The sequence below is a fragment of the Cetorhinus maximus genome, chromosome 16 (assembly GCF_964194155.1).
Source record: "Cetorhinus maximus chromosome 16, sCetMax3.hap1.1, whole genome shotgun sequence".
NCBI classification, from domain to species: domain Eukaryota; kingdom Metazoa; phylum Chordata; class Chondrichthyes; order Lamniformes; family Cetorhinidae; genus Cetorhinus; species Cetorhinus maximus.
The window spans coordinates 40733157-40760448 of NC_135894.1; the positions used below are offsets into that span (position 1 = coordinate 40733157).

The 27292-nt window shown below is 40.8% G+C and overlaps 1 protein-coding gene across 7 annotated transcripts in view; it reads left to right on the top strand.

Moving 5' to 3' along the window:
• caska (calcium/calmodulin-dependent serine protein kinase a) overlaps positions 1–9012 on the top strand; it is a 515992-nt gene extending 506980 nt beyond the window's left edge. For 5 of the 7 annotated variants that reach the window (XM_078559724.1, XM_078559725.1, XM_078559726.1 and 2 more), the window contains one exon: positions 7011–9012. In XM_078559724.1, the coding sequence (XP_078415850.1) occupies positions 7011–7187 (177 nt within the window). In that variant the 3' untranslated portion in view covers positions 7188–9012. The remainder of the gene's footprint in view (positions 1–7010) is intronic. The other 2 variants (XM_078559730.1, XM_078559729.1) reach the window with 1 other exon arrangement.
• Positions 9013–27292: the final 18280 nt, after the last annotated feature.

Genomic DNA, 27292 nt, shown 5'->3' on the forward strand with positions numbered 1-27292 from the left:
GATAGATACTGATGATAGTGATTGAGAGACTATACAGTTAGTTGGTGAGAGTAAAACACTAATATGTCTGCTATGAAATATTTAACAGCCTTAATGCCAACATCAACTATGTCCTAATAGACTAGTTTTTTAATGTTTTGATATTATATTTGTATGTCTACATCTAATTCATTCAGTTTAACTTCAGGTAACTTCTGAACTTATGGCAAAAACTTTTATGAAAGGCATTCTGCTTGCTCTTCTCCATTCAAATTGCAGCCTAGTCTGACAATTGAATTTGCAGGCCGCAGACATATTTCTGGAGTTCTTAGCTCGGCTGCACGCTACAGCCCTTTTAGATAATGGAGTGTTCCATCGAAGGCTGTGGGCAATACCTTATCTGTCTTGTAGAAGTCCTTTGTTCTAAAAATGAAAGACTTGCCATTCCTGTACCACTTTTCATGACCACAGAACATCTCAAAGTTCTTCGCAGTGAATTAAGGCCTTTTGAAGTGTAGTCAATGTTGTAGTTTAGGAAAAAAATAAAATTTATGGATGAATATTTTGTTCCTCAAGGTAGTGAAGTAGAATTTTTTTGTGTGTTTGAACTCAGTGTTCCTAAAAACAACTTACATTTATATAATGCCTTTAGTATATTAAAATGCCCCAAAGCGCTTCACAGGAGAGTAAGCAACCAACAAAGTTGACAATGAGCCAAACAAGGAGTCATTAGGATAGGTGGCCAAACGTTTGGTCAAGGATGTAGGTTTCAAGGAATATGCTAATGGAGGAGAGAGAGAGATGGAGAAGTAGAAAGGTGTAAGGAGGTGAATTTCAGAGCTTAGGGCCCACACAGCCAATGATCAACTGTCAGTAGTGGAGCAGAGGAAATTGAGGATGCACAAGAGGTAGGAATTGGAGGAAAACAGAGTTCTTAGAGCGTTCTGAAGAAGGGTCATACCGACTCGAAACATTAACTCTGTTTCTCTCTCCACAGATGCTGTCAAACTTGCTGAGTTTTTCCATCATTTTCTGTTTCTAGTTCTGAGAGAATTGTTGGACTGGAGTAAGTTACACATATAGGGATCAGTGAGGCCTTGGGGAATTTGAACACAAGAATGAGAATTTTGAATTTGAAGCATTGGACTAGGAACCAATGTGGGTCAGTGAGCACAAGGGTGATGGATGAATTGCATTTGGTCCAAATTAAGATACTACAAAGATTTTTTTTGAGTTCAAGATTATGGAGGGTACAGGACTGAAGGATGGCCAGGAGAGCATTAGAACAATCGATTCTGGAGGTAACAAAAGCACGGATGAGGGCTGAGGTGGCGTGCAGACAGGAAATATTATGAAGGCAGAAGTAGATATTCATAGTGATAGAGAGGATATCTAGTCAGAAGTTCACGTCAGAGCCAAATAGGGCACCAAGGTTAAGAACAATCAATTTCAGCCTGAGATTGTGACCAGGCAGGTGGATGGAGAGAAGTGGTGGTGAGATACCGTCAGGTGCCATCATGTGCAAACTGATATTGTGTTTTCAGACAATTTTCCTAAAGGGCATCATATAGATCAGTAATGGGAGGGACCAAGGATTTGTGGGACTCCTGAGGTAACAGTGAGAGTGCAGGAAGAGAGGCCATTACAAAGAAACATTTGCAGATCATTTACAAGGTGGTTTGGGTGTGAATCAATACTCTTTCCTCTGTCCCTTCAACTTGACTCCAAATTCATCAGTATTGATATTTGGATACTTTTGTAATTCCTACTCCAGCCATCCTTCTGGACTCTCTGAATAAGATTGTTATTTCTATTTCTATACTATTTCTATATTATGGTAAGTTTGGTGGTATAAGTCCATGCCCACCAGGAATCAAATTGGGACTGTCCAAACTCATTTGATATAAGACTGCAGCAGCCAAAAGGAAGAAGACTGTCGCACTGGATTGCAGCCCAGGACCCACAGGTGAATTTACGAGATCACCGTTCCACTGCTATCCAGTCCCCCTCAAAAACGCACAAATTTTATCAGCCAATTGTGGAGCAGTATTAATGAGTTTGTAGACCAGTCAGTTTGAAGGAAGAAAGAAGCATGGTAGCAGCTCGCAGCAGCGGGAGCCTAAGCGGGTGGTGAGGGTTATGAAAATGAAATCTTTAACAAAGGAATTTGCAGCAAAGATACCCCATGACATATATGATTTGTAAGAGGTAAACATAATTCATAGAGCTCACTTTTTCTGTATGCAGCCTCTGTTTCACTTTCTCTCTTCCTTTTTAACTGTTTCTGTATTTTTTATTTAACTCACATCTTATGTTTATTTTCTTGCATCCTTTCTGATTTTTACATAGCTCCCAAGGTGGTGCAAAAAGCTACCTGTAAGTATTTGCATTAGCCAGGGATGTTTGTATGATTTTGTTTTAGCTGTAGCAATTAGTGATGCTGTAGTTTTCACTGAGAATAGGTTAGCTTTTCTTCCATTCGATGTATATTAGAATGTGACATCAAACTACTTTTTTTTACTGCTTCCCCTCTAATTCTTTTAATTATTTCATCAAAAAGCAGCAAAAAAAAGTCATCCCACATTATTGATGACAGTCAAGATGCAGACAGATTTCCTTAAACAGATGGTACATACGAACTAGGAGAGGCCACTCAGCCCCTTGACCCTGCTTCACCATTTAATGAGATCATGGCTTTTCTGATTGTAACTTCAACTCCACATTCCCATCTACCCTCTATAACCTTTCAACTCCTTGCTTATCAAGAATCTATCTATCTCTGCTTTAAAAATATTCAAAGACTTTGCTTCCACTGCCTTTTGAGGAAGAGAGTTCCAAAGACTCATGACCCTCTGAGAGAAACATTTTCTCCTCATCACTGTCTTAAATGGGCAATCCTTTCTTTTTAAACAGCGACCCCTAGTTCTAGATTCTCCCACAGGAGCATCCTCTCCACATCCATCTTGCTGATACCCCTCTGGATCTTATATGTTTCAATCAAGTCACCTCTTACTGTTCAAAACTCCAGCAAATACAAACCTAGCCTGTCTAACCTTTCCTCATAAGACAACCCACCCACTCCAGGTATTAGTCTAGTAAACCTTCTCTGATCTGCAATTACATCCTTCCTTAAATAAGGAGACCCAATACTGTACACAGTACTCCAGATGTGGTCTCACCAATGCCCTATATAGCTGACTTAGAATCTTCTATTTGAATATTGCTGAAAAGAGAGACATGTTGCTGAAGCTTTTTGTCTTGCACTCATCAGGACAAACGCAAGAATGCCAAATTTCAAATGCGCACAACATTTTATACTGCTGGAGAAAGGGGTGTTGATTGGTTATCAGGTCAACTCTGATTGGCCGAGGCATTGCCATCTTCTACTCATTACTTGAAAGCATTCTTTTGATCTAACCATCTGTTCCATGTCTAGTTAACCATATGTACACTATTTTGTCATTTAGCATTGCTGATCAAACAGAATCCAGAAAAAAAGCTATATATTTGGTGGGAAAATATTGGGTGGTTTAGTTAAATAAATCCTTTATGATAGATTTAATGTTGTCTCCTGAGAAAAACACAAATTTGAATGAAGCAATTTGCATTTTTTAATCAATTTTAGCTAATTGATTTCTGCTTTGCCAGTTCACACAGAAGAATATTATTGCATTTATGTAACACATTTAATGTAGAAAAAAAGATTTCAAGCTGCTTCACAAATGCATAAAGAGAATAGATTTTTTTTATTCGTTCATGGGATGTGGGCTTCCCTGGCTGGCCCAACATTTATTGCCCATCCCTCAGTAGCTTGCTAGGTCATTTTGGAGGACATTTTAGAGTCAACCACATTGCTGCGCTTCACATGTAAACCAGGTGGGTTTTTACGACCATTTTAACGATTTTTTTTTCCATTGAGTTCAAATTCACCATCTGCCGTGGTGGGATTCAAACCCGGGCATTACCCTGGGTATCTGGAGTACTAGCCCGGTGACAATACTACTACGCCACCACCTCCCCTTATCAAACCAAAGAGGGGTAAATTAGGAGGAGTTTAGTGAAAGAAGTGTGACTCAAAGGAGGAGGAGGAGGTGGAGGAATTTGGAGAGATTTCCAGTAAATGGAACCTAGGCAGCTGAAGTGGTCAGGTAAAGGGAAGTAGGATCCATAAGATGCTGAAAAGAGAAGAACAGAATGGGGTAAGGGGTAGGACAGTTGTAGGCCTGGAAGCAGTTACACATGGAGGGAGGGATTGAGACAATGAATGGATTTAAAGATGAGGATACAAGTTTTTCATTTCATGAAATGGGAAACAAAAACTCATATATGTCAGTGAAAAGGGATGATGGATGGTTAGGATGGGATGTGTGCAGCAAAGTTGGCAAAACTTAAATTAATGGAGGTTGGCCGATAGGAAGCCAGCAGGAAAAAACATGGATAAATGCATCCATATGGAGGGCACAAAACCTCTCCACACCTGCTAATGTTTCATGAGTTCACCAGATAATATTCATATGATATTCTTCCTCTGCTAAGTCATTGTGCCATCCATATATAGCTATATATAAAGAAGCTGTCGTATGAGAGCTTTCCAGCAAACTGCCCCAATCGTGGACAAAATTAACAGTCACTTGGATAAACGTGGATTAAGCAAGGAAAGCCAGCACAGATTTGTTAAAGGCAAACTGTGTTTAACTAACTTGTTCTGAGTTTTTTCATGAGGTAACAGAGAGGGTTGATGAGGGAATTGCAGTTGACACAGTATCTGTGTACTTCTGAAAGGCATTTGATAAAGTGCCACATAACAGGCTTGTCAGCAAAGTTAAAGCCTATGAAATAAAAGGAACAGTGGATACAAAGTTGGCTGAATGACAGTAAACAGTGTAGTGATGAACAGTTGTTTTTCAGACTGGATAAAGGTGCACAGTGGTATGGACTGGTTTACTTGATCTGTAATGATGACCTAGACTTGGGTGTGCAGAATACAATTTCAACATTTGCAGATGACACAAATCTTAGAAAGATTGCACACTAATTTGTCAGAGGACATAAGCTGATAGACCATGTGGAAGAATGAGGAGAATCCATATACAATAAAGGATACTTTTCTAAAAGGGAGGTGCAAGAGCAGAGGTGCCTGTAGGTGTATGTGCACAAATTGTTGAAGGTGACAGAGCAGGTTGAGAAAGTGGTTAATAAAGCGTATGATATCCTGAGCTTTATAAATAGCGGCATAGAGTACAAAAGCAAATACTCTGTTTCAGCCTCAACTGGAGTATTGTTTTCAGTTCTGGGCATCATGTTTTAGGAAGGATGTTAAGGCATTAAGGAGGGTGTAGAAAAGATTTACAAGAATGGCTCCTGGGAAGAGGGACTTGAGTTATATGGATAGATTGAAGCTGGGGCTGTTCTCCTTGGAGAAGGGAATGTTGAGGGGAGGTTTGATAGAGAAGTTCAAATTCATGAGGGGTCTGGGCAGAAAGAGTTGAGAACCAGAGGACACCGATTTAAGGTGAATGGCAAAAGAATTGAAGGTGACAGGAAGAAAAACTTCTTTATGCCACGTGTAGTTAGGATCTGGAATGCACTGCGTGTGTCATGGAGGCAGATTCAATCTTGGCTTTCAAAAGTGAATTACTTGAAGAGGAGACATTTTCAGAGCTATGGGGAAAGGGCAGGGAAATTAGATTAGTTGAATTGCTCTTGCTGAGAACTGGCACAGTTCTGAAGGGCTGAATGGCCTCTTTCTGTGCTATAATTATTCCATGACTCTATGACCCTGTACTTTGGTTTACTTTTGAATATTGGAAATATGGAAATACATGGTATAGCAGCTTTTCTGTCTTGTCTGCTATATTACTGTGGCAAACTCTATCCCGCAGACATCAGATCCCAGAGTCCGAATTTAGACAGTAAATGTTATTCAAAACCAGGCAATTGATCTGGGCCACACAGGGTTTTATTGCTTTTTCAGGCTTAATCCGGTAAATGCAGTAATCCGCACATATCCTGTCCTCTATAATGCATTGCATTTGATTAATCATCTATTTACCAGATTAGTTCTTCATGCTAAAGCTCATTAGCAAACCACTCAAAAACACAAGCTTAATGAGCGTGTGATCTGCACTGAGCTGTCACTGATGAGGGGGAAGAGTCTTCAAAAATATCCTACCTGGTTTATCTCTTGAATAAAACAAATACTAAAGAGCCTCTGTGGCTCAGGTGGCACTCCTGCCTCTAAGCCAGAATGCCCTGGGTTCAAGTCCCACTCCAGGATCTGTTGGCCATGGAAAAACCCAGCTACTGGTGCAGGCAAGCCACTGTGTACTGGTGCCAGTGCCCAGCCTGGAAAAAATGGGGTGGGTTAGCAGCAGAAAGGGCAGCTGGCTGTAAAAGAACCACTAAATCCAAAAATGATGGTTGATATGAAGGGTGATCAATCAATATTGTGGTGACCCCCTCCAACATGGGGAAAAAAACTGAAAGTCAAAGAAGACAACGACTAAAATATTTCACACGTCTGGATTCAATAGAGTATATAGAGTATATATGACCTCAATGTTGATCAAAATTGTGGAAAACAAGATATTCTGATTTATACTTAGGCCTTTTTTAGACTGAAATGCCTTTATCTGTTCAATACATCATGGAGAATGTGAAGTTCTGTGTATAGCCTGACAGGCAGTTTGCTTTTACTTGCAGCATTATGTTTCTCCAGCTTACCAATTGGTTGATAAATACAACCAAAAATGATGCAAAACACCATCATTCTATAATATGAAGATCAACAATGAACAATTACATAACATACAGTGAATCGCATATGTGTTGCTCTGACAACGCTGCTGCTGCAAGAAAACACATGCCAGTTTATCCTTGACTCAGTCAGTGCTGGTTCAGCCAAGCTTACCAAAAGCTAATCTGTTTAGCACATCCTTATCCACTGTTTTAGGAAGATTCCACTTGACTGTAACATAAATGGGCTCTTCTTATACATGAATTATAATTTAATATGTCTTTCTATTCCTCAGGATGAATCTCTTCAGCGTCTGCAGAAGGAATCAGAAATTCTACAGAAAACATATGCACACTACTTTGATCTAACCATAATCAACAATGAAATAGACGAGACCATCAGGCATCTGGAAGAAGCCATTGAACTTGTGTGTACTACACCACAGTGGGTTCCTGTATCCTGGGTATATTAAGGACTATACAGAAAAACCATGAACTTTATCATTCCCTAACACCACCCTGACATTAGACTTTGTAAATGACCTTGCATCAAGTCTTGCCCTTATAGACAGCCTAGGATTAGTGTGCCCTAAATTTTTTTGACTATTGTCATGTCCTACTAGATGGATTGAGAGAGAAAAAATTACCAAATGCATATAGTGACGGTGTCCCTTTTTAAAGCTTGTGAGGGTTGTACTTGTTATCAAAAATCAGATCTACATATGTCTTCTGATCTATCCATTCCAAATGTTCCACTTGGTTCTGCCAAATTTATTTGAATGCTTGTTTTCACTGACCAAATCCCACAAACCTACCCAATTTCTTAAGTAAATATTTTTTAATTACTATGAATCTATTTAATTTGACAGTATAAGTAGTACAATCCAACTACCCTGCTGACTATTTGAAACTTAATTTAACTTTGGTGATAAAGCATTATAAATGCAGAATATAAATGTTTTGAAGTCCCCAAATAACAATCAAAAAGTTATTGACACAAGCATTAATTAATATTTTAAGCCTGCAAAGTTGTAGGTGTAGTAAGAGCATGAAGTAGGTTTGATTTTTTTTTTTACATAAGCCAGTCAAGGCTAATAAAGGGATGCCGTCATTTTACAATTTAAAAATGTACAAACATTTTAGGAATTTGGATCAGGTTTTACTGCATGTGGACAGTTACAAGCATTCATGCTGTTGGTGTATCTGTGTTGGAAACTGTATTCTACAGCAACGTACATTCCATTTGTTGGAAAAATTACCCAAGGGAATTATTATTCAAAAAACTGTAAACCTATGCACATCCCTTGCATTGTGGGCAAGTTTATAAATGACTGATTTTTAATCATGTAGTGAAATGTGTTTGTACTTTGTTGCAATTTAATTTGTTCTAAGGGGAAGAATTACGAGTTTCGCCATTTCAAATAAGTGTCGTCTTTGAATATAAATATTTTAATTACGTTCCGTCTGGAAAAAAATGGTTTAATTTTTATCATTGAAGTAAATGTATTAAAAATGCACAAATTTACTAAAGAAATAGTGTGCAAAGAAGAAATAGTTTGTGGTCAGATATAAGCAGTTCAGCTCACACCACTACTTCATTCAGACCGGCCTACAATGCTTCTGAAAATGACAACAAACACAGCAACTGCAATTGGGCATTTTTTAAAAAAAAGATATTGTTCCTTTTATGTGGTCAGCTTTTTTTTATTTTTTTTTTATTATTCCCTAATTGTCTTTCTACAAGCTTATATTGAACTCACCCTAACCCAGCTATGTAAAATTAAATAGGCTGCAAATATCAACCTTCAGAGCTGCCTAAGACATTATTATGTTTCAATTACAGGGCTGTAAGTTCTATACTCTTGTAACTGGTCACTGGTAAGACCAGTATGGTGCTGGCTGTTGGGAACTGAACAGTACCTCTGATCATGTAATATAAAAATGAAAATACTGTGGAAAAATGTAAACAGAAATGAAGCACAACGTCACAACTGGAATTTATTGAGCATTTTCATATTTTCTGGAAAGTCCATTCAGATATAGAGAAATGGTATTTTATAAAACTGTTCCCACCAGGATTTTAGAGCACAGAGGAATGCGTTGTTTGCCTTAAGACATTTTGTAACTTAATTCCTGCTTTCTTTGATGTAATACCATTCCTAACAGTATTGGAAAGATATTTAGATATCTGTTACACATTTCAAAAAGTGCATATTGTTCAATATTGCATAAATGCTGTGGATGCTTTGAAACGCAATTGGCCATGGAAATTTGTATTAAAGGACAAGTGGTACAGTTGAGATTCTTGAATAATTGAAAATATAGATCAATTATAATGGGAACTTTTTTAAAATCATGAATACTTTAATTACTTTTTTCAATCTATATACAAACTGAATAATTTTATAGTTTGTGCTAAATATTTCAACTACAAACACTTAAACTGAAATAATTTGATTTTACTAATATTAATTAACCAAATGCTGTTAATTGAATACAATTATGTTTTTATCTGCATTCAGATGTTAACTGTTTAGAAAACATGTCATTGATTATCATATCGTGGAACATAAAATGTGTAAATCTTATAGAAATCCAGAAATATCATCCATCATGACCAAGTGTAATTGAGAATAAGTGCAATGTTTCAGGTAAAGTAGGAGCACACTCTTCTCCATTTGTACTATAAAACATACACAATTTAAAGCTTTATTTGTGCTTAAGAAGATGGAGTTGATCAAATGCCATTGATAATGTACATGATAATTACCAGATAGCGTAATTTCCAAATCTCATAGGCACATGCTCTTCTCTAGTCTGGAGGCAAGTAGAAATTCTGCAATGTAAATTTATCAATATCTGTATGCTTCATTACTGCCTAAGGCAAAGCATGTTTCATGCGATGCAAGCTGGCTGATATCCTTTCTTTTCTCCTTCCCCAAGATGGAACATCTTTCTTTTACACATCAGTCTATATGAAAATTAACAGAACTCAACCAACCCTGAAAAAGGTTTTTCATGGGCACGTCTACAAACGACATATGAATCAAGAACCAAACTGCATCCAGGCCAACATCATCCAGTTACTTCTTTCTGGCAGTAGTATCTGCCTGTACAACCGAAAACTTGCTTAACATTGTGAAGCAGATGATTTTAAAATGCTCTGTCTGTTGGTAATTAGCAAAGTTCTGCGGGAAGATGTCCCAAGTTCCCTACTGTTTGGTCTATTTGGAAATGATTTGGGAATAATTATTTTATGTATAAAATATGTATATTAGTGTCAGTCTTGATTCAGTGGTAGCACGCTCACCTCTGAGTCAGAAAGTAATGAGTTCAGGCTGCACTCCACATTGATGCTTAAATTCCATACTGGAATAGTGCTGCACTGGCTGAGATGCCATCTTTCCGATGAGACAATAAACTGCCTTCACTGGACATAAAACATCCCATGGCACCATTTGAAGAAGAACAATGGCCTTCTCTCAAAACTGTAGCCAATGTTTATTCCTCAAAATAATATTGCAAAAACAACTACCTGGTCATTTATCCATTTTGTTTTGCGGTGAACTACCTGCCACATTTCCCTACATTACAATAATGGCTACAGTTCAAAAAGGTACTTAATTAGGAATTCCTGAAGTTGTGAAAAGCACTATACGAATGTAAGCTGTTTTATATTTCTATATATTTAAAAATATTCCGTTATTCCCTGTCATATTTTTCCCATTGTATGTTTTTGATAGTATCCTGATGTAATGAAAATCAGTGCTCATTTTGAACACAGATCTACAAGTTTATAATATATTTGCAATTTCTAAGCTTTTTGTGGTGAAAAAGGAGAATAAGTAGTATTCAAAACGTGTTTAAATTACTTTCCATATCTCTAAACCAGAGTGCGACTGAGCTAATTGGGTGAAGACTTGGGCCAGAATTTTGACCTTGATGAGTGGGCGGGCGGGCCCCACCGGCTCGGCGGCGGGTGGGCAGCCGAACTCCGCCACAGAAACGGGGGCGGCCGCCATTTTACGTGGTCGGGTCAATTAAGGCCAGCCCAACAGGAAGCACTATTAGGTTAGGATTCCTAAGATTTAAAATAGCACAAAAATTGGTGGCAAAATTAATACACCACATGAAAAAGCAACATAAATGTGTGATTAATATAATTAAGTAATTATTTAAAACACATTAAGGATGGCAGGACAAGTGATGTGTCAAGGCTGCAGCATGTGGGTGCTCCTGGATAACATTGCAATCCAGGGCAAACTCACGTGTAGTAAGTATTTGCAGCTTGAGGAACTTTGGCTCAGCTAGAGGCTGAGCTGCAGACTGTGCAACACATCAGGGAGAGGAAAGTTACCTGGATGCTTTGTACCAGGAGGCAGTCACACCAGTTAGGATAGGGTCTCCTGATTTGGTCAGTGGTCATGGTCAGGAGGGTATGACTGTGAGTGAGGCAGGTAAGGGGACCCAGAGGGCAGGAGTGTAAACCTCTGCACTTGTCCAATAGGTTTGAGATTCTCTCAGCTTGTTTGGATGAGAGCATGGCCTGTCGGGTGAATAAGCAAACTGACCATGGCACTGTGGTACAGGAAGCCATTCAAGTAGGGGTAGCAAAAAGGAATGTAGTAGTAGTTGGGGACGGTGTAGCGAGAGGGATTGACACTGTTCTCTGCAGCAAAGAACGAAAGTCCAGACAGCTGTCTTGCCTGCCTGGTGCCAGGGTTCAGGACATCTGCTTAGGGCTGGAGAGGAACTTGCAGTGGGAGCGGGAGGATCTGGTTGTCATGGTCCATGCAGGTACCAATAACATAGAACTAGGAAAGAGATTCTGCATAGAGAGTATGAGGAGCTAGGCACTAAATTGAAAAGCAGAACTTCAAAGGTTATAATCTCTGGATTATTGCCTGAGCCATGTGCAAATTTGCATAGGGTGCATAAAATTAGGGAGATGAATACGTGGTTCAAAGGCTGGTGGGGGAGAAATGGGTTCCGGTTTGTGGAGCACTGGCACCAGTACTGGGGAAAGTGGGGGCTGTACCGTTGGAACAGTCTGCACCTGAACCATGCTGGGACCAGTGTTCTTGTGAACCATATAACTAGGGAATTAGAGAGGGTTTAAACTAAATAATGGGGCAAGGGATCAAATGTGGAAAGATGCGGTATATCAAAGTAGATACAAGGTAAGAGAGGAAAATAGCAATGTGGGAAATGAGGGTCAGAGAATGGCAGGAAGAGAGAGAAAACCTAAGAATCAAGACTAGATGTCACAAAGATAACAAAAAGACGCAGTATCTGAAAGCACGTAGCATTCATAACAAAGCAAACAAATTGATAGCGCAAATTGAAGTAAACAAATATGATCTGATGGGCATTACGGAAACCTGGCTGCAAGATGACAGGGATTGGGTCCTTAATATTGCGGGGTAAATGACCTTCAAGAAGAATAGAAAGCTAGGTAAAGGTGGAGCGGTAGCACTGTTAATGAAGGATGGCATTTGTGCAGTAGTTAGGGATGACCTTGGTCAGGAGATCAGGATGTAGAAACGGTTTAGGTGGAGATGAGGAATAGTAGGGGAAGTAAGTCACTAGTGGGAGTGATCTACAGGCCCCCTAACAGTAACCACAATATAGGACAAAGTATACAAGAAGGAATATTGGGTACTTGTGATAAAGGGACAGCAATAATCATGGGTTACTTTAATCTACACATAAAACTGGAAAAATCAGGTTGGCAGTAGTAGCCTGGATGAGGAGTTCATAGAATGCTTTTGAGAGAGTTTCTTAAAGCAGCATGTTCTGGGACCAACCAAAGAGCAGGTTATATTAGACTTGGTATTGTGTAATGTGACAGGATTAATTAATGACCTCAGAGTGAAGGCACCCCTAGGTAGCAGTGACCACAATATGATTGAATTTTACATCCAGTTTGAAAGGGAGAAGAGTGGGTCTAAGACTAGTATTTTAAACTTAAATAAGGATAACTATGTGGGCATGAAAGCTGAGCTAGCTGAAGTGAACTGGGATACCAGGCTTGAGGATAGAACAATAGAGAAGCAAGAGCAGGCATTTAAGGGGATATTTTGAAATACTCAAAGTATATTCCTACTATAAAGAAAAATTCTAAAGGGAGGACCCACCATCCGTGGTTAACTAAAAAAGTTAGGAAAGCACCAAACTTAAGGAAAAACCATATAACTGTATAAAGATGAGTGGCAGGTCAGAATATAAAGAACATCAAAGAATGACTAAAAGGTTAACCAGGAGAAAGAAATTAGAGTATGAGAGGAAGCTAGCTAGAAAAGCAAAAATGGATAGCAAGAGTTTCTACAGGTATTAAACAGGAAAAGAGAAGGTAAAGTGAGTGTTGGTCCTCTAGAGAGTGAGAATGGGGAGTTAATAGTAGATAATAAGGAAATGGCGGATGAAATGAACAAATACTTTGCTTCTGTCTTCACTACAGAGGATACAAATGACATTCCAGTAATAGCTGTAAAGCAGGAGGTGGAAGGAAGTGAGGAACTTGGTGAAATTATAAACACTAGGGAAGCAGTACCGAGCAAGCTGATGGAGCTGCAGGCTGATAAGTCTTTGGGTCCAGATGGACTTCATCCTTGGGTCTTAAAAGAGGAGGCTAATGAGGTAGTAGATGTATTGGTATTAATTTTCCAAAATTCCCTAGATTCTGGAAAGGTTCCATCAGACTGGAAAGTAGCAAATATAACCCCTCTATTCAAGGGAGGGAGGCAGAAAACAGGATACAATAGGCCAGTTAGCTTGACATCTGTTGTAGGGAAGGTGTTGGAGTCAATCGTTAAAGAGGTTATAGCTGGGCACTTAGAAAAGCTCAAGGTAATTGGGAAGAGTCAGCATGGTTTTATGAAAGGAAAATCACGTTTAACCAATTTATTAAAGTTCTTTGAAGGAGTAACATGTGCAGTGGTTAGCGGGGAGCCTGTAGGTGTATTGTACTTGGATTTCCAGAAAGCATATGATAAGTTGCACATCAAAGGTTATTGCAGAAAATAAAAGCCCATAGTATAAGGGGTAACATATTAGCCTGGATAGAAGATTGACTGGCTGGCAGAGAACAGTGTGTGCATAAATGGGTCTTTTTCTGATTGGCAGGATATGATGAGTGGAGTCCTGCAGGGGTCTATGCTGGGGCCTCAACTTTTTACAATTTACATCAATGACTTAGATGAGCAGAGTGAAGGCATGGGAACTAAATTTGCAGATTAACCAAAGATAGGCTGGAAAGTATGTTGTGAAGAAGACATAAGGAATTTGCAGATGAATATAGGTAAGTTGAGTGAGTGGATAAAAATCTGGCAGATGGAGTATAATGCGGGAAAATGTGAAGTAGTTCACTTTGGCAGGAAAAATTAAAAAGCGGAGTATTACTTAAACGGAGAACGACTGCAGAACTCTGGTGCAGAGGGATCTAGGTGTTCTCGTGCATGAGTCACAAAAAGTTAGAATGCAGGTACATCATGTAATCAAGACGGCTAATGGAGTGCCACTGTTTATTACAAGAGGAATTGAACCTAAAAGTAAGGATGTTATGCTTGAGTTATACCTCCCACTCCATAATTTTTTTCCCCCACTAAACCCTTGACCACCTAACTTCTCGTTCACCACTAGCTGATATTGTTAACAGGCTCCTCTCCTCTGGTAATGTCCACCTCTCTCTGGAATCTGCCATCGTCATTCCTCTCCTCAAAAGACACACACTTGACTGCTCTGTCCTTGCAAACCATCTCACCATCTCCAAAATCCCTTCTCCAAAATCCCTGAACATATTTTTGCCTGGTTTCTATTCCTACCACAGCCCTGAACAGGACTGTATCAAACTCATAAATTATGTCTTATGTAACTGGTGCACTATCCTCCTCATAATTCTTGACCTGTTTGTTGCTTTTAACACAGTTGATCATGCCATCTTCCTTGTGCAGTTCTATTATCTAGTCTAATTCTAAGCCATAGCCAGGGAATCTCCTATCACAACTTACCAATCCCACACCATTATTTCTTGATCCCCCAAGGACTATACCATTGGCCCCTTCAGTTTCTCATGTACATGCTACCCCTTGGTGACAACATCTGAAGCAAGATGTCAGATTATGCATGTACACTGACGGCACCCAACTCTACTTCACAAACTCCCCCTTTCTCAAGCTCTCCAATGTCTCTCAACTGTCAGACTGCTTGGCTAACATCCAACAACAAGATGAGCAGAAATTTCTTCAGATTAAAAGTGGGGAACATCAAAGCCATTACCTTTAGCCCCTGCCCTAAAACTCCATTCCCCAGCCACAATTACCTTCCCTTTTGCTGACCACTGTTTGAAGCTGATCTTGTCTGGTCTAACTGTAGCATCATATTTGGCTCTGAGCTGTAGTTCTGATCCACTCCATTATTAAGAGAATGTACTTCCAACCCCCTACCCACCACCACCACCCCCCCAAACTTAATATTGCCCATTTCCAATCCTGACTTCGCCTATTTGCTGCTCAAACCCTCATCTGTGTTTTCTATAACTCTCCTAGTTGGTCTCCCATCTTCCACCCTCCACAAACGTCAGCTCATCCAAAACACTACTACCTATAGCCTTACAGGCACCAAGTCCTGTTCATCCATCACTCTGTGCATGCTTATCTACACTGGCTCCCAGTCCAGCAACACCTCAAATTTGAAATTCTCATCCTGTGTTTAAATCCTGCCATGGTCTTGCTCCTCCAGTCCTCTGAGAACTTTGCATTCCTCCAATTTTGACCTCTTGTGCACTGATTTCCTTCACCTGACTGTTGATGACTGTGTATTTATGAGTCTAGGACTTATGCTCTAAAATTCCTTTTGCATGCCTCCCTACTTCTTCACATTTAAGGCATTCCTTAAAACCTTTTTTAGCCATGTTTTTGATTAAATCTATTGTATAGTAGTAGCAGAGGAGGAGTTTGGGAAATGGAGGAAACAGAGGGGCAAGGAAGTCTAGTGTGGCAGGTAGTCAATGGCATCTGCTTGCAGTAAATACCAGATTCTGTCCCTACATAATCATTGTAGACAAATCAATCACCCCTCAATGCTCTCATATTTCCTTTCACTGTATCTTAACTGCCATCTTACATCATCCTCTTATTTGTTGACATCTTAACACAATCCTTCCCAACAAAATCTGCTTGCACAAAGTGCTCAAATTTATTCAGTATCTACGTATCAAAGTGTATCTATTTCTCACCAGTTTACTTCCCTTTAGTGGTCCTACTACTCAGCCCACTACTACTTCTAGTGTTCACTCAGTGGGAGGAGTAAATTTGGCAGTGTACACTGTGGACCTCAAAGGATGAAGGTGGTTTTGTGCCTGATACAGTGTCATGAAATGACCCTACTATAGTTGGATCCACATATGTGAAGGCAGTGAATACTAGTGCCAGCCTATTAACTACCACTTTTTTAATCCTTTCAGGGAGATTGGCTGGCTGGAAGGATAGCCAATCACTGAGACGAAACTGCTGGGAAAAGGGAGTGAGGGGAAAATGCATAGAAGACAAAAGTTGGAGTATTTGAGAGCACAGAGTACACTTTAAATCATTTAACACATCTATTGGAGGGCATGTCTGTTGCCAGCAGCCGAGGTAATTCAGTATCTATGTATCAAAGCATATCTATTTCTCACCAGTGTACTTCCCTTTAGTGGCCTACTACTCAGCCCACTACTACTTCTAGCCCATGTTAAAGGTACAAAAGATTGCAGAGATAGGATGAGGAGAGGCAATGGAGAAATTGTAGGTGAGGATGAAGATTTAAAATTTGATGCATCAGAGAATAGGGCGTAGTAGTAATTTTGTGTGGAAAGACTGAATATGGGACAGGATGCAGAAAACAGAGTTTCAGATGTTGTTCATAGAGAGTTGAGGTTAGAACGTTGGCAAGAAGGATATTGGAGAAATTGAGACTAGAGATTATGAAAGCTTGAATATGGATTATAGCAGCATGAGGAGAGAGTTGGGGGTAGAGGCTGATGTGAAGGTAGAAATAAGTAGTTTTTGCTGCTGGAAAGGATATAAGTTTGAAACTACCTTTTGGTGAAACAGTACACCAAAGTCTCTCATTGCTTAATTCAGCCTCAGTAAGCAGCCAGAGAAGGGGATGGAGTCAGTGGCAAGAAGATGGGGTTTTGATGGAGGCCAAAATCAATGTCCTCAGTCTTCAAAGCGTTCATTTCAGTGAAAAGGAACTCTATCAGACAGACAAGTAGGCAGAATAAGGGATTAGGGATCCCAAGTGGAATTTAACGAACTAAAACCAGGCAACACACCAGGCACCTGTCACTGCTTGTCCAGCTAAAGACCATCTTACTTGTAAGGGCATTAGCTTGCAGGGTTATGTGATACCAAGGGCTGCATCTTCCAGTTGGCGAGCTGGAGGTGGGGCCCATTCGCCGACGCATAAAATGATGCAGGGTGACGTCGGGCGGGCACCGCGTCATTTACATTTTCAGGTCGGCGGACGCGCAGCTGAGTCAGCTGCACTCCTGCCAACCTGTCAATGGCCACTTAAGGTCATTAATAAAGTAATTGAATCAATCAATGGACCTGCCCGTCCAACCTTAAGGTTGGTGGGCAGGCCGGGAGCCCAGACGGGCTTCCGAATAAACATGAAACCTCATCCACGGGTGGGATGAGGTTTCATGAGGGTATTAAAATTTGTATTAAATGTCTAAATAAAAGAAATTGACATGTCCCAGCTCATGTGACAGTGGCACATGAGCTGGGACATGTCATTTTTTCTAATCTTTATTCAATATTTCAAACCTGAGCCGATCTCCCTGAGGCAGCACTTTGCCTTAGGGAGATGAGTGCGCTCTTTCGTGTGCATGCGCAATAGAGTGCACTCCCGGCTCAGGAAATCCCCACCCCCACCCCACCCGCGCAGGGAGCGCATAGCGCTTCCTGGTGGACGTCACGCTGGGCGGGCCTTAATTGGCCTCACGTAAAATGACAGCACGCCGCCAATTGGGAACCCACCCGCCCATGCCTCCCTCCCAATGGGGGGAAAATGTTGCCCCAAGTCAAAAAATCCCAAGCACCTGCTTGCCTCTATTATGACACAGCCGATGGTAAATGCTGTGTTGTTCAAATCCCAGAGGGAAACTTGAAACAACGGTCATAACCAATTTTGCAATTTGTTTGTTTCAAGACGTAGGCTTTGAATTCAGTTAAAATAAGACCACCGAGTCTTGAGGTTTTTATAAAACTAAATTAAATATTTATTAATTAATAGATTGTATCCACGTGCATAAGTCTACAAATTACTATGATAATAACTTCTTTAAAAAAAAAACACCTAATTAATCTGACTCTCAGTTACACCTCCGTTAAGGCAACAGTAAAATACATAGATTTAAACAGACCCCTGGCAAAGCACACTCTGGACAGTCACATTCAGAATGAGTTTCTTTTAGCTCTGGGTCCTTGCAGACATTGGCTTGAGGCTTACAGGCTGGATGCTTTAGATCTTAGAATTCCCTTCTTTTACCAACAGCCTCTCTTCCTTTATCCATATTTTCCTCTTGAATGCAAATTATCATTGTATCACTAGGTTTTTTGAACTTCTAACAAAAATCTTTCAAAATGCCAATCTTATTAGTAAGCTTTGGAAAAAATAAACACATTGTTTGGCTTCTTCTGGTTACATTTCACCTATTCTTTTGAATGGTTTATTTTAAAATACAAATTGCCCCCTTGACACCTATGTTTCTAAACTTCCCCACGTTTATCTAATTAACATTTCAAACCTTCTCTTCTATACATCAAAGCCTCTACATCAGCTGGCTTTAATCTAATTAAGCCATACACACACAGAGACACAGACACCACTAAACTCTATTTTAAAATAATTTCCAATAACATTATAGACATTATCTTCTTGACATCCCCCTCTTTATCAAAAAAAGAACCGTCATAATTCTAAAAGACTGCTTCATTTTTATTAACCCATTTTAAACTACCTCCTACGCTTATCTATATACTTACATATTACACTACCAGATGCATTTATTAACATAATATATATACAAATCCTTGGTATCAGCAGAAATCATTCCAGTTCAGTGCCCAGGTTTTTAAATGCCAAATTTTCCCTTTAAGCTTCAAACTCCTGGGGCAGAGTTCCCCCCCCCCCCCCCCAATTGGGGGGGAAGTTGATGGGTGGGCGCATGCAGACACGCTTCCAATCGGCACCCCCGATAGGAGGCGCGGCGCCATTTTACGTGGGTGGGCCAATTAAGGCCCGCCCATCGTGACGTCTGCAGGGAAGCGCTATGCGCTCCCTGTGCAGGCGGGGGGGGGGGGAGGATTCCCTAAAATGGAGAGTGCACTGTTTCGCACATGTGCATGAAAGAGCGCACTCATCTCCCTGAGGCTAAGTGCTGCCTCAGGGAGATCGCCTCTACTGTCACCAATATTAAAAATAGAAAAAAAACCCTTACATGTCCCCTCATGTGACAATGACACATGAGTTGGGACATGTTCATAATTTCCATAACAACTTTATTAAAATTTTTAAAGCCCTACATGAAACCTCATCCCGCCGGTGGATGAGGTTTCATGTTTTTTCTAGTTGCCGCCAGGGCTCCTGGCCTGCCCACCAGCCTTAAGGTTGGATGGGCAGGTCCACTAATTACTTTAATTGATCTGTCAATGGCCTCAATTGGCCATTGACAGGTCGGCAGGGCAGCAGCTGATTTTGCTGCGTCCCCGCCTTTCTGAAAATTTAAATGGGGCGGGGTGACGGGAGTTCCGCCCGACGTCATCCCGCATCATTTTATGTGTCAGTGAGTGGGCCCCACCCCCGCTCACCGACGGTAAAATCCTGCCCTTGATAATGCATCTGTAATCAGACTTTCTCTACCAGCAACATGTATAATCTGTAGACTAAATAGTTGAAGTAACAAACTCCATCTGAATAACATTGCACTTTTGTCTCAAAATTTGTCCAGAAAATTTAAAGGATTGTGGTCTGTATAAATAATTGTTTCTGCTGAATTGTTTGCCACATAGATTTCAAATGCTGCAATGCTAACACCAAACCCAACGTCTCCTCTTTGTTCATTGAATATCTTCTTTGTTGTGCATTCTACTTCCGTGAAAAATACACCATCGGTTTTCCAATTCCAATGTCATCATCTTGTAACACTATGGCCCTCAATGCCTATATTGCTTGCGTCAACAGCCGACTTAAATTGCTTGGCGTAATTGGGTACTGTCAAAACTGGTGTCGTAGTTAATACAGTTTTCAAACTATCAAATGCTTTCTGACACTCCTGCGTCCTTTGAAACTTCTTGTTCTTTTTTAATAGTTCAGTCAGTGGAGCAACCACACTGCTAAAATTTGGTACAAATTTCCGGTAAAACCCACTCATGCCCAGAAATCTCAAAACTTCTCATTTTGTTGTAGGCACTGGGAAACCCACAAAGGCCGTACCTTTCACATCTCTCAGAGCCACCTTACCACGTCCAATGGTATGGCCTAGACACATAACTTGCACTTTTGCAAATTCACTTTTAGCCAAGTTCATCACCAAATTAGCACCTTGTAATTGAGTAAATAATTCTTCCAGATGTTGTAAATGCTCCTCCCACGTCCCCTGAAAACTATTAAGTATCAATATAAACAGCACAATTGCTTAAACCTGCAATTACTTTGTTCATTAATCTCTGAAATGTCGCAGATGTATTCTTCATACCAAATGGCATGACTTTAAACTGATATAGTCCATTTGGTATCACAAAAGCCGATATCTCCTTTGTTCTATCTGACAACGTTACTTACCAATACCAAATCCTTTTAGCAAGTCAATCTTTGTGATAAATTTTGATTGTCCCACTTTCTCAATACAATCCTCTAACCGTGGTATAGGTTATGAATCTGCTTTTGTCACCGCATTCACCTTTTGATAGTCCACAAACTGTCTTTGTGTTCCATCCGGTTTCGGTACCAGCACAATAGGTGAACTCCAGTTATTGCAACTTGAATTGATATCATTTTGAATCATGAAGGCAATTCCTTTTTGTACTTGTGATAACTTTGCCAGCTTTAATCTATAACGATGTTGCCTTATCGAAGATGAAACTTCTACAGAGACATCATGTACAGCTAAATCTGTCCTCCCCATCTTATTTCCACAAATAGGTTTGTGTGACTGCAATAGCTTTTCCAAATCACTTTGACAATTGTTTGGAAGGTAACTCAATATTTTATTTATATTTTCAAGTACCCCCTCATTATCCAATTTGATTAGAGGAAAATCAATTTGAGAGTCCTGCACTTCTACCTCTTTCTCATCATCTACCAACACTAATACCTCTTTTTGTCCCTCTTCCCTGTCAAAGTACTTTTAAGCATATTTACATGACACACCCTCTGCTTCTTTCTTTTATCTGGAGTGTTTATTAAATAATCTACTTCACTCAATTTATTTTCAACCCTGTGAGGTCCATTGAACCTTGCCTTTAATGAGTAACCCAGTACTGGTAACAGAAGTAGCACTTTTTTCCAGCAATAAAATTCCGAGCTGTGACCTTCCTGTCTGCTTTCACTTTCATCGCTTGCTGTGATATCTTTAAATGTCCCCTAGCCAACTAACATGCTCTGTCTAATCTCTTCCTCAAGGTTGTTACGTAATCCAGGAGAGTAGTTTCTGAATTTTGACCCACCAATTACTCATAAATCAATTTCAGTGGTCCCCTTATCTCATGACCATAAACTAGTTCAAAAGGGCTAAAACCAATCGATGCATCAGGAGTGTCTCTAATAGCAGATAACAAGAATGGATTCTCCTATCCCAATCCTGACTGTGCGCTCTCATTATAGTTTTTAAAGTTTGATGCCATCTTTCCAAAGCCCCTTGTGACTCTGGATGATAAGCTGTTGACTTAAACTGTTTTATCCCCAAACTGTTCATTACTTCCTTAAACAGCTGTAAAATAAAATTTGACCCCTGATCTGATTGTATTTCCTTAGGTAAACCATATATTGTAAAAAAAAATTAGTTTACTCCTCCACAATCTTCTTTGTTATAATATTTCTTAAAGGTATTGTTTCAGGAAACCTGGTAGACACATCTATTATTGCCAGTAAGTACTGATTTGCACTGTTAGTCTTAGGGAGGGGTCCTACACAATCAATCATGACCCTAATAAAAGATTCTTCAAATGCTGGTATTGAGATTAAAGGTGCCGGCTTAATCACCCTATCACGTGACATGTTCTACAGAAATTGACTACATCCCTATGCAAACCAGGCCAATAAAAATTTCAAAGAACAAAGAAAAGTATAGCACAGGAACAGGCCCTTCGGCCCTCCAAGCCTGCGCCGATCATATTGCCTGTCAAACTAAAACATTTTGCACTTCCGGGGTCTGTATCCCTCTATTCCCATCTTATTCATGTATTTGTCAAGTTGCCTCTTAAACACCACTATCGTACCTGCTTCCACCACCTCCTCTGGCAGCGAATTCCAGACACTCACTACCCTCTGCGTATAAATCTTGCCCCGCACATCTCCTCTAAAGTTTTCTCTCCTCACCTTAAATCTATGTCCCCTAGTAATTGACTTTTCCAGCCTGGGAAAAAGCTTCTGACTATCTACTCTGTCCATGCCACTCATAATTTTGTAAACTTCTATCAAGTCGCCCCTCAATCTCCGTCGCTCTAGTGAGAACAATCTGAGTTTCTCCAACCTCTCCTCATAGCTAATAACCTCCAGACCAGGCAGCATCCTGGTAAACCTCCTCTGCACCCTCTCCAATGCCTCTGTATCCTTCTGGTAATGTGGCGACCAGAATTGCACGCAATATTCCAAGTGTGGCCTAACCAAGGTTCTAACAGCTGCAGCATGACTTCCCAGTTTTTATATTCCATACCCCTGCCGATGAAGGCAAGCATGCCATACGCCTTCCTGACTACCTTATCCACCTGTGTTGCCACTTTCAGTGACCTGTGGACCTGTACACCCAGATTCCTCTGCCCGTTGATGCACTTAAGGGTTCTGCCATTTACTGTATAATTCCTACCTGTATTAGACCTTCCAAAATGCATTACATTGCATTTGTCTGGATTAAACTCCATCTGCCATTTCTCCGCCCAAGTCTCCAACCGATCTATATCCCATTGTATCCTTTGACAATCCTCTTCACTATCTGCAACTCCTCCAACTTTAGTGTCATCTGCAAACTTACTAATTAGCCCAGTTACATTTTCCTCCAAATCATTTATGTATACTACAAACAGCAAAGGTCCCAGCACTGTTCCCTGCCTAACAACACTAGTCACAGCTCTCCATTCAGAAAAGCACCCTTCCACTGCTACCCTCTGTCTTCTATGACCAAGCCAATTCTGTATCCATCTTGCCAGCTCACCTCTGATCCTGTGCGACTTTACCTTCTGTACTAGTCTGCCGTGAGAGACCTTGTCAAAGGCCTTTCTGAAATCCATGTAGATAACATCCACTGCCCTTCCATCGTTGATCATCTTTGTCACTTCCTCGAAAAACTCGATCAAGTTAGTGAGCCACGACCTCCCCTTCACAAAACTATGCTGCCTCTCACTAATACTAATGAGGATACAAAGATTTCTGTCAAGGCCCCAGCAATCTCCTCCCTTGCCTCCCTCAATACTTTAGGGTAGATCCCATCTGGCCCTGGGGACTTATCCACCTTAATATTCTTCAAGACGCCTAACACCTTTTTTTTGATCTCAACATGATCCAGGCTATCTACACACTCTTCCCTAGACAAATCGACCGCTAAGTCCTTCTCTTTGGTGAATACTGATGAGAAGTACTCATTTAGTATATCTCCCATTTCTTCTGGCTTCACACACACATTCCCACCTCTGTCCCTGAGTGGGCCTACCCTTTCCCTGGCTACCCTCTTGCTTTTTACTTATGTATAAAAGACCTTGGGATTTTCCTTATTCCTGGTTGCCAATGACTTTTCATGACCCCTTTTAGCCCTCCTAACTCCTTGCTTAATTTTCTTCCTACTTTCTTTATATTCTCCACGGGCTTCATCTGTTCCCAGCCTTCTAGCCCTTACAAATGCTTCCCTTTTCTTTTTGACTAATCTCACAATATCCTTCGTTATCTAAGGTTCCTGAAACTTGCCATACTTCTCCTGCATCCTAGCAGGAACATGCCGGTCCTGAATTCTTATCAACTGACGTTTGAAAGCCTCCCACATGTCAATTGTTGATTTGCTCTCAAACATTCGCCTCCAGTCTAGATTCCTCAGTTCCTGCCTAATACTGTTATAATTAGCTTTCCCCCAATTAAGCACCTTAACCTGAGGACTCCTGTTATCCTTATCCACCAGTACCTTGAAATTTACTAATTATGGTCACTTTTCCCGAAATGTTCCCCTACTAAAACTTTGACCACCTGGCCGGGTTCATTCCCTAATACCAGGTCCAGTATTGCCCCTTCCCCAGTTGGACTATGTACATATTGTCTCAGGAAGCCCTCCAGGATGCACCTTACAAATTCTGCACCATCCAAACACCTAGCACTAAGTGATTCCCAGTCAATATAGGGAAAGTTAAAATCACCCACCACAACAACCCTAATGCTTTTACATCTTTCCAAAATCTGCCTACATAACTGTTCCTCAATTTCCAGCCAGTAATTGGGAGGCCTATAGTAAACCCCCAATATTGTGAATGCACCCTTCCTATTCCGAAGCTCTACACATATTGCCTCGCTGCATGAACCCTCTGAGGTGTCCTCCTGTTGTACAGCTGTGATATTCTCCTTAACCAGCAGTGCAACTCCTCCACCTCTTCTACATCCCTCTCTATCCCGCCTGAAACATCTAAATCCTGGAACGTTTATCTGCCAATCTTGTCCATCCTTCAACCAAGTCTCTGTAATAGCAATAACATCATAGTCCCAAGTACTAATCCAAGCCCTAAACTCATCTGCCTTGCCTGTTATACTTCTCACATTGAAACAAATGCATTTCAGACCCCCAGTCCCACTGTGTTCAGTAATTTCTCCCTACCTGCTCTTCCTCTTAGTCCTACTGGCCATATTCACTAGTTCCCAGTCATTTATTTCACCTGCTGACCTATTGCTCTAGTTACCACCCTCCTGCCATACTAGTTTAAACCCTCCCGAGTGACACTAGCAAACCTCGCAGCCAGGATATTGGTGCCCCTTCAGTTTGGATGCGACCCATCCTTCTTGTACAGATCCCACCTGACCCGGAAGAGATCCCAATGATCCAGATATCAGAAACCCTCCCTCCTACACCATCTGTTCAGCCACATGTTTAGCTGCACTATCTTCCTATTTCTAGCCTCACTGGCACGTGGCACAGGGAGTAATCCTGAGATTACAACCCTAGAGGTCCTGTTTTTTAACTTTCTGCCTAACTGCCTGAACTCCCGCTGCAGGACCTTATCACTCTTCCTGCCTATGTCGTTAGTACCAATGTGTACCACGACCTCTGGCTGTTCTCCCTCCCTTTTCAGAATGTCCCGTACCCGATCAAAGACATCCTGGACCCTGGATCCAGGAAGGCAACATACCATCCTGGCGTCTCTTTCACGACCACAGAAGGGCCTATCTGAGCCCCTGACTATAGAGTCCCCTATGACAATTGCTCTTCTGTGCTTTGACCCCCCCCCAGCTGCTGAACAACAAAGCCAGTCGTGGTGCCACTACTCTGGCTACTGTTGTTGTTTTCCCCTGATAGGCCATACCCCCCAACAGTATCCAAAACGGTATACCTGTTAGAGAGGGGGACAGCCACAGGGGATTTCTGCACTGACTGCCTGCCCCTTCTAGCGGTCACCCATCTATCTGTCTGTACCTTGGGTATGACCACGTCCGCAAAACTCCTGGCTATGATGCTTTCCGCCACCCAAATGCTCCTAAGTGCATCCAACTGCTGCTCCAACTGATCCATGCGGTCTGTGAGGAGCTGCAATTGGGTACACTTCCTGCAGATGTAGTTGTCTGGGACACTTGAAGCGTCACAGATTTCCCACATCCCACAGGTGAAGCACTTCATCCCAGCAACTGCCATTTCTAGAACTATTTAATAAATTAATTTAAATCTAATAACTGCTTATTGACTCTTTATTAACTATACATTCCCTAGGGCTAGATTTCTACTATAAATGCTAAATTCTAAGAACAGTAATCACCTGCTTCTGGTCTAGATACCCTCTACTTATTAATTAAGTGATTAATTTATTTGGTTTAATTAGATTCTTGGTGCTTTTGCCTGTCTTTCTAATTACTAAATGTTCCTCCACTGGAATTTCATGAACAATCCTCAGAATCTCATTTCTATACCCAACTGGGATAACAATCTGATGTACCTCCCTCCAGTTTTCATTTGCTGAGACATGATCCAGCCTCCACTTTCTCATTAAAATATCACCCTTATGGGACATTCTGGAATTTTGCCTCTGTTTCTGAGTAAGCTGTCTGAAATAACTGTTTTAATTGCAAACTTGTTTGCTGCAATTCAATTAACTGCCTTTTCCTCTGCTGTGTCTTTCTGAATAATGTTATCCAACACACTGTCTGTAATTGGATTTCAATACCTTCTTTCAGCCTTTGAACTGCCTGTCCTTCTTGTTTTAACCTATTAGCTTATGACCTTGTTATCTCACAATCTGGAAACAATCCAGGGTGCTCCTTTTGCAACACCTCTGTGAGGCGTCAGCTGTGGCTCAGTTCATAGCACCCTCGCCTTTGAATCAGAGGGTTGTGGGTTCATGTCCCACTCCCAGAAACCAAAAACTGTGATTGTACTCAAAAAGAGTTGCAACACCTCTGTTGAAAACACTTCTACAGGCTGCTCAACTACCAAAGACATCACCCAAATTTATGATCCAGCTATATAATTACCCAGAATAAATTGAACCCCTGAAATGGGCAATTTTTTCACCACCCTAACAGCCACTTCACCTGTTTCCCACTTACTCTTTAAATTCACCTTCTACAATAGAATAGGTTTAGCATCTCCATTAACCCCACTTATTGTCACCTGCTCCTGCAATACTCCCTCCGAACAACAAATGTCACTGCCCCACAACATTAAGGATTGACTAGCCCCCATGTCTCTTAAAATTTTAACATTTTTACCTCCTCTGCCCTAAACACATGGAAAGACTTTCTTTCACACACAAAATTTATAAACATTTCTACAACCTGCTCCGCAGAACTCCCTTGGGTGAATTGTGAACACATTCCCACTTCTTTACCTATCACTGAGTCTCATTGTTTTATCTGTACACAAACCATTGGTTTTTCCTGTGCCTGAACCTCAGAACCCACAGTACTTTTACTTCCAGTACTTTTCTGCACCCCTATAATTCTAACAGATTTTCCCTGCAATTTCCAGCACACTGACCTCATGTGCCCTACTTTATTACAATGAAAACACCTCAATTTTCAAATGTCACTTATAACCTCAGCACCTTTTTATTCTGAAAAAAACTTCCTGGGAATTTCCAGCTACTCCTCTTCCCTGACTACCTGCCCTCCTTTCACCTGCACACTTTCTATC